The sequence below is a fragment of the Solanum pennellii genome, chromosome 5 (genome assembly GCF_001406875.1).
Source record: "Solanum pennellii chromosome 5, SPENNV200".
NCBI lineage: Eukaryota > Viridiplantae > Streptophyta > Magnoliopsida > Solanales > Solanaceae > Solanum > Solanum pennellii.
Window position 1 is genome coordinate 68,315,787 of NC_028641.1, and position 9,685 is coordinate 68,325,471.

At 40.3% G+C, this 9,685-nt stretch overlaps 1 protein-coding gene across 1 annotated transcript; it reads left to right on the forward strand.

The window, feature by feature from the left end:
• Window positions 1-8,466: 8,466 nt before the first annotated feature.
• Window positions 8,467-9,411, forward strand: LOC107019669 (uncharacterized protein K02A2.6-like). The gene is made up of 2 exons (XM_015220071.1): window positions 8,467-8,944; window positions 9,029-9,411. Exons 1-2 carry the CDS (start codon window positions 8,467-8,469, stop codon window positions 9,409-9,411), a joined length of 861 nt encoding a protein of 286 aa, XP_015075557.1.
• Window positions 9,412-9,685: the final 274 nt, after the last annotated feature.

Genomic DNA, 9,685 nt, shown 5'->3' on the forward strand with positions numbered 1-9,685 from the left:
CAACATGAAAGGAGGTATTGTTGAAAATAGGTATGAAGCTGGGTATGTTGATGAGTACAAAAAATGGTTGAAGGATGATTTGCATGGTGTAGTAAACCCGACACCATGCGTGGGTCGAGAAATCAAAGACCTCAAATGAGGCTCCATATCCAAACGTATCATTTTCAGCAGGAATGGGACCAAAGGGAACATGAATTTCTATGAAAAGAACAACAATACCAATCCAGAGAATTTGAAGGTCAGACGGCCTTAGCTGTGATGTTACAAGAATTAACCGATGTGATGGCATGTTTGATGCGTGATACATCTCTAAATGAGCAGATCAACACTCTCTAGGACATGCCACCATCTTCAAAGTTGTGTTTGCTGAGTCGTACATGATAACAAGAAATTACATCATTCCTGAAGAGGTAGAAATAGCAAAAGGAGGGGGACCTTCAACGTACTAATTCCCCTGCGTGGGATTGTTTTCTCTTTTGTATTTGCAATGTATTCCCCTTCCCGCAAAATGTGTCCCCATTTCAATTAAAACTCTATAACGAATTCTATAATTATTTGTGAAGCTTATTTTGGGGGGTGCAACAATCTGTTTTAAATGACGCAATATATCCTTCAGATCACTAGGCCTACCTTTTGCACAAAGGGTCGTATGCATGATTAGGGCGCGATATATGTGTTTTTAACTGTTTATGTGATATGTTGCTTTGAATGGGGGAATTTCTAACCCACTCCTTTCTAAAAACTTCCAAGAAAATATACACAAGTCACTACTACAAAGTCCGACCAAATTTTCCAAGTCTTGAGTTTGCCAACCAAAAAAATCTAATCCCTAATTCCTAAGAATCACTCTATCATCTAAGGAAAGGTAAAATCACCGCTATGTACAAAGGCAAGAATATCAAGGCTGGACCAACCGAAGAGGAGATGATCGACATATGGAGGCAGCGTGGAAAGCACCTATATCACATATTGTTTCCCCTCAGGCCACTGACTTGGAGAACATTGAAGAAAGTTACGAGGAATCAATTGCCCGTAAACCTTCTCTCCAAGGACTTCTCAGAGAAGGCGACCAAAAAGTCACTCTCGAAGCATATCCACAAAAATACCAAATATGGATGAAATCTATTTCATGCGCCCTCATTTTCGAGCACTATCAGTCAAGGCGTATGTTGAGGCCCGTCGAAAGAACATCTTCCCAGGTGGGACCAGGGGACATTTGCAAGACCTGTGAATGTCATCCTAACAAAAAAAGGGCACACAATAGAGGAGCGCATAGATTTTAAGAATGTGGTCCATCGTTTGCTCGATATGGATAGTATTGAAAACTGTTTGGGTGACGACATCATCATTGCGTGTGATGAATCGAGGCTCAACATACCGGTCACTAAGACAACCAAGTTCTATCATTGCTCTTTCACGCCTTTCAAGAAAACAATGGTGGAAGTCTACTCAGTGTTGGTTCGAAGCGGGGTCTTTACCCCTCTTTACAAGGATTTTGGAGTGTTATATTCCCTTGGAATCGATGTTCGGAAATGTTGCCCCTTTCACATGTCCACGTATCATAGCATTGAAAAATCTCTTGCATTCCGCCACGACATGGAATACGTCATCAGCATAGGAAAGATTCAAGTCGAGTCGATTTTCCGTGGATGATGTGACGTTGAGGAGAAGAAGGGTTCCGATGGAACTACCTTTATCTTTTGAAGCTTTTGTTTGTTTTTTAGTTCCCCTGTAATCATCTAAAATGAATGAAAACAAGTATTTCTTTGTATTCGAACTATGTAGGGCTTGAATTTTTCTTGTGAGATACGTTGGTAGCTTTAAGGCCCGGTCCCTATCTTTCAAAATTTTCATTCCCCCAATTTTTTACTGTACAATGGAATATGAGGTGCAGATCAATGGACGTTAAAGAGATGCAACAAGAATACTTTAGCTTAACGTGATTTAACCTTTCTAAGATTATCCCAGAGTAAAACGAGCAAACTCCTGCTTATTCAAAATTAGTTTCCCCTTAACTAGTGGGTCCGCATGTCCTCAAACAAAGCAACTTTTGTGTGTTTACATTCTATGTATGTGGTATTTTGTGTTATGTATTCCGAACTTAAACTAACGAATTTGCCTATGAGTTGTTTTCCTCTAAAAGGTACTTACAAACTAGTCTATGTCGATTAAACTTGTTGATCATCCCTACTTCACTAGATCTAAAGGGCTTGCAGATTCCTTTCCCGGCCAAAGTGAAGATAAGGGAAAAACAGTAATAGGGGGCAACAACGAATAAATAGTCTTACTGACGTTGTGGTGGCTCAACCCACCATAGAGGATCAAATGAACTGATTATGCAGCTAATGCCGCAAATTACCGAGTCGAGGGTGGAAATGCAAAGGAGACAAGATCTGCCTCCACTGGGTTTTACTGTCAATGCGTTGACTGATAGGAGGCATCCGTTGTACTTTCCCTCTTCAAACATGGAACAAGATCAAAATCCACCGTATACTCCTCCTCAGAATAATGACAAAAAATCCTCAGTATGCCCAAACCTCCTACCAGAATCCACCACCGCCTCAAAACCCCAATTCTCAAATACCACCTCCCCCTCAAAATGTCAATCACCAAATCGCCCCACCTCCACAAAACCAAAACGCACTCCATCCTCAAACATCCCTCCATTACGAAAATAAACATACTATTCCCTACATATACACCCAAAACTACCAAAATACTCAAAACGCCCCGAGTCCTTCTGTCGCTCAACCCCTACCCAGAAAAACCACTTTCCAAATTCCCGTCCCTACTGAGTAGGATATGAACGGTTCTGAGCTCAACCATTATGAAGAGCAAGAAAAAAAGTGGAGGTCTAAAGAAGAGGATGCTAAGAAAGACAAAAGGAGAAGATCCAAAAAGTAATGAAGGAACTTCAGTGCGTTCCTGATGTCGCCTGTTTGAACTATGAGGACTTATGCGTTCATCCAAATCTGGACCACCCAAAAAAGTTCAAGATGCCAAAGTTTGACACTTTTGGAGGAATAGGGAACCCCTTAGCGCATCTAAGGGCCTACTGTGACCATCATATAGGAGTTGTGAGAGATAAAGATGTACTAATTCGACTTTTTAGCCAAAGTTTGAGCGGACAAGCTTTGAAATGGTTTACATCTCACGAGACCTAATAATGGCTCAGTTGGAATACCTTGGATAAGTACTTGAATGAGCAATTTTCTTACAACGTAGAGATTGTCCCTGATTGTTATTCCTCAAAAAAGATGAAGCAGAAGTGCAGCGAAAGTTACAGAGAGTTTTCGTAAAGATGGTGAAAGGACGCAGCCAGAGTTCGACCTCCCATGTATGAAAAAGAAATTGTTGAGGTGTTTGTTCATGGTCAAGAACCTAAATACTATGACAAAATCATGCTGCTTGTTGAAGAAAAATATACTGAGACAGTCAAGGTAGGTGAGACTATGGAGGATGATTTGAAAACGGGGAAGATTACCCATGCTACTCTTTTGCCCGGATCCTCGGGCTTGTTAAAAAAGAAAAGAGAATATGTGTCAGTTGTTCTTATGAGAAGAAGAAAACCTGGAGAAGATCATCATCATACCATGGTCATTTTGGACCTTCAAAGAGTCCACACTAGGTTTGTTATACACAAGCCGATTATCAAAATGCTCCCCCTCTAGGCTACCAAAATACTTTTCCCCAAGTTATCAGAATACTCCCCCTTCTGTTTATCAAAGTCCACTCCCCATCTACCAAAATCCTCCACAAACTTACCAAACTCGATCTCCTCATTAACAAAGCGCTGCCCTTAACTGCGCCAACGTGCAGTCAAAATACCGGGCGCCTCCCCCAGTATACCAAGCTCCAGTATACCAAAATACCCCCACGAACCACCAAGCTCCATCACAAAATTAACAAACTAATCCCCATCCCATATATCAAGCTCCCCATCCTAATGTACAAAACTATCATCAGATGCCTCCTCCTCAAGGAAACTACGATCCCTCTCATCCTAGATTTGAGAAAAAGCCTACCAGAAATTTTACAGTGCTTGTCAAAAGCCGAACAAAGTTGTACGAGTGATTAAGTGCGGCAGGTTATATCCATCTAGTGGGACCCAAGCCAATGGAAACTAGCTCCTGATTTTACAAACCTGATCAGAAGTGTACATATGACTCCATTAGCATTGGGCATGATACTGAGGGTTGTATTAACCTTAAGCACAAAATACAGGATCTAATCGACTAGAACGTGGTCTCCTTCCAGATAGTCGCACGCAACATCAACAATAATCCTTTGCCAAATCATGGGAGCATCAATGTTAATATGATATAGACGGACGATGATTGCTGCATGACAAAGGCGGTAGTCCCGATTGTTCATGACGAGCTTGAAAGACTCATGGCTTCGCTGAGCATCAAGGAGAAGAGGGAGTTTGTGATTTTGACACCCGCAGAGATTGTTGTCTTGGTGCCAATAGAAACTCCCACTAAACCAAGGTTTGTGATCAAAGCTGCTTCAGCTCAGGGTATGACCAGATCTGATAGATGTTATACTAAAAAAGAGTTGGCCCATGGAGGGCAAAAGAGAGACCAAGAAAATAGGTCAACAAGGGAAGGCAAAGCTGAAGAATTCTAGAGAAAGATGTAGCCGAAGGACTATTGAATTATTAAGCATTTGGGTAAAACCCCGGCTCTAATTTCTGTATGGGCCCTGTCTATGAGTTTACAACTACATAGGCAAGCCTTCACGAAGGCTTTGGATGATACATATGTGCCCATGGTCACCATAGGCGACAATGTAGCGGCCATGATCAACCAGGTTATCCGAGGACATTGGATCAACTTCTGTGATAAAGAGTTTCCCTTCGAAGGGAGGATGCATAACAAAGCTTTGCATGTCACTATTATATGTCGGGACAGGGTTATAAATCGTGTCTTAGTAGATGATGGATCTTGTCTCAATATTTGTCCGCTATCGACTCTGAGGCAGCTAAGATTTGATTTGAGGAAGCTTGAACAAAACTAAGTCAACGTGAGAGCCTTTGATGAGGTGCAGAGAGACACACTTGGAGTAGTGAAATTGGTCATTCCAATGGTCCTTGCAGAGTTCAATGCAAAATTTCAGGTCCTGGACATAGACACTAGCTACAACCTCCTTCTGGGAAGGCCATTCATCCGTTTGGATGGAGATGTGCCTTCTACCCTTCACCAGCTGATAAAGTTCATCTGAAAGGAGCAGGAATTGGTTATTCACATTGAAGGAAACCACTTCAGTAGGCATGCGCCAACCATAGATGAAGTCTTTTGAGGCACAGATTTCTAAACGGTGGAGCTGGTTAATTCCATCGGTGATGATTTGGCTCTGCAACCTTTTATGCCCTCTGTGTACAAGATGATTGCTACAGTCATGCTCCATAGAAAATTAGAGCCAGATTTTGGATTGGGATGAAATTTCCAAGGAATCGTTGAGCCTATTCAAGTTCCCGTCAAAGGAACAAGGTATGGTTTGTGGTACGTCCCCACAGATGATGAGGTGAAGATGATGAAGAGTAAGGACAAATCATTGGCTAGACAATTCCCTCATTTGTACCAGTCATTTACAGTCCAAGCGCATGCGGATCGTGATGGCCTTGGGGAAGGAATTTGGGCCCTTTTTGAAGAGATTAACACTGTCATAGAGGACGATGTCGAGCTTGCTGGTATCCGTGATGCTGAGCCTATAGAGAAGCTTTAGAACTTGACCTTCACACCAATATTGACTCCCCGAATAACTTCGTAGAAGGACATTGTTTATTCCTGTTTTGAAAATTAGTGGTACTCTAGAAGAGGCCCGAGACCTACCATTTTGAAGTTTCTTTAATTACTTGCATTTTGAATTTCCCTCGTAATATTTAAGGCAACTCGGCCCTTCGCCAAGGCCAAATTTTGCATTATTTTAAAATTTGAATTAAAGTCTTTTTTATTGAACACTCAATTTGTTTTCTTATTCGTTATATTTTACTTTTCTAACTTTCTTTGTTTATGATTTCGGTAATTTTAATTTAAAACATGGCAATGTCATATCATGTCATGAGATGAACGAAAAAAATGAGGCAGGTGATGATGAGGGTGAAGAATATGAAGAGGAAAATAAGGTATCAGAGTATGTTGCTGAGGAATTTTAGCAGTTTGAAAATCAACATAAGACGAATTTGGAAGAAACTGAAACTATGAATCTGGGAGACCAAGAGTGTGTCAAAGAGGTCAAAACTAGTGTCTACTTGAATAAATCTCAAAAGGATTTGATATATTTTCTTACTGAATACATTGATGTGTTCGTCTGGGAAGTCATTGACATGCTAGGGCTGAGTAACAATGTGGTGTCTCTCAAGTTGCCGATTAATATAGGGTTCAGTCAAGTGAAAGAGAAGGCTCTGAAGTGTAAGCCTGATTTAAGTTTGAAGATTAAAGAAGATAGCACCAGATAGATCGAGTCTCGATTAGTGGAAGTGACAAATACCCAACTTGGTTGGCCAATGTTGGTCTAGTCGCCAAAAAAGATGGGAAGATCAAAAATTGGGTCGACTACAGGGATCTCAACAAAGCTAGCCCAAAAGACAATTTTCCTTTGCCGAACATTCACATTCTAATCGATAAATCTGCTTGTTACGCAGGTTATCATCAGATCTTGATGAATGAAGAATATGCAGAAAAGACAACTTCTATAATGCCTTGGGGGGTATATAATTACAGTGTGATGTCATTAGGTCTCAAAGATGTTGGTGCTACTTATATGAGGGCTATAACGACCATCTTTCATGACATCATTCACAAAGAGATTGAAGTTTATGTAGATGATGTCAAATCAAGTCCTGTGAGAGTTCGAACCACTTGAGTCATTTAAGAAAGTTCTTTGATTGTCTGCGTTGGTATAAATTGAAGTTAAATCCCGCCAAATGTGCTTTTGTGGTGCCAGCTGGCAAGTTGTGGGATTTATAGTTATCAGAAGAGGCATTCAACTCGACCCTTCTAAGATCAAGGAAATTCAAGAGTTACCTCCTCCAAAAACTATGAAGGAAGTGATAAGTTTCTTAGGGAGGTTGAACTACATCAATCGGTTCTAAGATCAATCCACTGTGGTGTGTGAGCCTATCTTCAAGCTGTTGAAGAAAGATGGTTCGACAAAATGGACAGAAGAATGTCAGACTGCTTTCAACACCATAAAAAATTAGTTGTCTAATCCACCAGTATTGGTTTATCCGCGAGAAGGGAGATCATTGTTGCTATATTTTTCAATCTCAGAAAACACATTTGGATGCATACTTTGTCAACATGACGAGACAGGGAAGAAGGAACGAGCTATTTATTACATTAGCAAGAAGTTCACTCCTTACGAGTCCCGCTACACTCTTCTGGAAAGAACATGTTCTGCTTTGACTTGGATCACCCAGAAATTGAGGCATTATTTGTCATCTTATACTGCATATCTCATTTGCAGAATGGACCATTTAAAGTATATTTTCCAAAAACCGATGCCAACCGAAAAGTTGGCTAAATGGAAAATGCTTTTGACTGAATTTGAATTGTGTATGTCACTCAGAAGGCAATGAAAGCACAAGATTTGGCTGATCATCTTGCAGAAAATCCTGTCAACGAAGAGTATGGACTGCTGAAAACTTACTTTTCCGATGAAGAAGTATCGTTTGTAGGTGATGATATTTCTGAAGCATACCCTGGTTGTAGAGTATTCTTTGATGGAGCGGAAAATCACCAAGGAAGAGGTATTAGAGCTATTTTAGTTTCAGAATCTAGTCAGCATTATAATGTGGCGGCCGAACTCCTATTTAATTACACGAACAACATGGCCGAATATGAAGCATGCTTTCTTAGGTTGAAGGTGGCCATCGACATAAATGACCACAAGTTGCTGGTTATTGGAGATTCAGATTTGTTGATTCATCAAGTTCAAGGAGAATGGGCATTGAAAAATCCAAAGATCACACCGTTTGTGCAATATATACAGAAGTTGTGCAAGAGAATCCGCAAGATTGAGTTCAGACGCACTCCAAGAATGCAAAATGAGTTGACTGATGCTCTTTTCACCATTGCTTCAATTATTAAACATCCAGGTATTGATTATATTGATCCTGTGGATATAGAGCTGAAAGAACATCCGGTCCATTGTTCACATATTGAAGCGGAACCAGATGGTTTGCCATAGTATTTTGATATAAAGAAGTACTTCGAGATCGAAAGTTATCCTGAAGATGCAACATCCAACCAGAAGAAGTTGATTCGCCATATAGCTCTCAACTTTTTTCTAAGTGGAGAAATCCTTTACAGGAGGACTCCAGATTTAGGACTTCTCAGATGTATTGATGTTGCCGAAGTTGCGAAGATTATTGAACAAATACACGTAGAAATTTGCGGCACACACATGAATAGACTCACTTTAGCGAGGAAGATCCTTTGAGCTGGTTATTTCTTGATGACTATGGAGCATGATTGTTGCAAGTTTGTGCAAAAATGTCATAATTGTCAAGTGCATGGTGATTTGAATCGAGTGCCGCCGCACAAACTCAATGCTATGAGTTTTCCTTGGCAATTTGTAGCTTGGGGCATGGATAGCATCGGTCCAATAGAGCCATCCACCTCTAACGAACACAGATTTATTTTGGTTACCATTGACTACTTCACCAAGTGGGTTGAAGTATTGTCTTACATTTCAATGACCAAGAAAGTTATAGCTGATTTTGTTCACAATAATCTGATATGCAAGTTTGAAGTGCCAGAATCTATCGTTACTGATAATGGTGCAAATCTCAACAATCACTTGGTGAGAGGTATACGTAAGCAATTCAGTATTACTCATCAAAACTCAACCGCTTATCACCCTCAAATGAATGAAACTGTAGAGGCTACCAATAAGAACGTCAAGAAGATTCTGAGGAAAATGATTGACAAGTACCGAGGTTTGCATGAGATGTTGCCATATGCTTTGTTGGGTTACCAAAGGACTGTCTGAGCATCAATTGGAGCTACTCCATACTTGCTAGTATATGGAATGAAAGCATTCATACCTGCTGAAGTTAAAATACCATCCTTAAGAATCATTCAAGAAGCTGAGTTGAGCAATGTTGAATGGGTCAGTAGGCGCATTGACCAGTTAACTGTGATTGATGAGAAAATAATAGTTTCTGTTTGTCATAGTCAACTATATCGACAAAAAATGATTCGTGCTTTCCACGAGAGGGTCAGAGCCAGAATATTTGAAATTGGTCAATTGATACTTAAGCGCATTTTTCTTCATCAGGATGAGTACAAAGGGAAATTGAAGACAAATTGGCAAGGACCTTATATGGTTCGCAAAGTATTATTTGGAGGTGCTTTGATCCTGTCAGATGTGGATGACATCGCATGGCCGAAACCGATCAACTGAGATGTTGTCAAGAGATACTACATCTGAAGCTTAGTTTGTATTTCTGCCATTTCCTTGTATTTGTTCTGTTTTTGCTTGTAATTGCTTTGTTTTGAATTTTATCCCTCTTTTAAACGTCTGACATGAATTCTCAAGAATGAGATATGTAGGCGGCCTATGTCAGTCTCAGTCACCCATTTACCTCTTTTGAATTTCTTTGTATTTGAACTACGTTGAATTTCTATGTCGCCTCAGTTGGTTTCCTTGAAACTTTCTTATTATTTTTAACCTTTGA

Excerpts from the sequence above, each read along its gene's own strand:
- LOC107019669 (XM_015220071.1), top strand. The coding sequence starts at position 8,467 with ATGGAGCATGATTGTTGCAAGTTTGTGCAAAAATGTCATAATTGTCAA. Across the intron at positions 8,945-9,028 it reads AATGATTGACAAGTACCGAG|TATATGGAATGAAAGCATTC; the intron begins GTTTGCATGAGA and ends CATACTTGCTAG.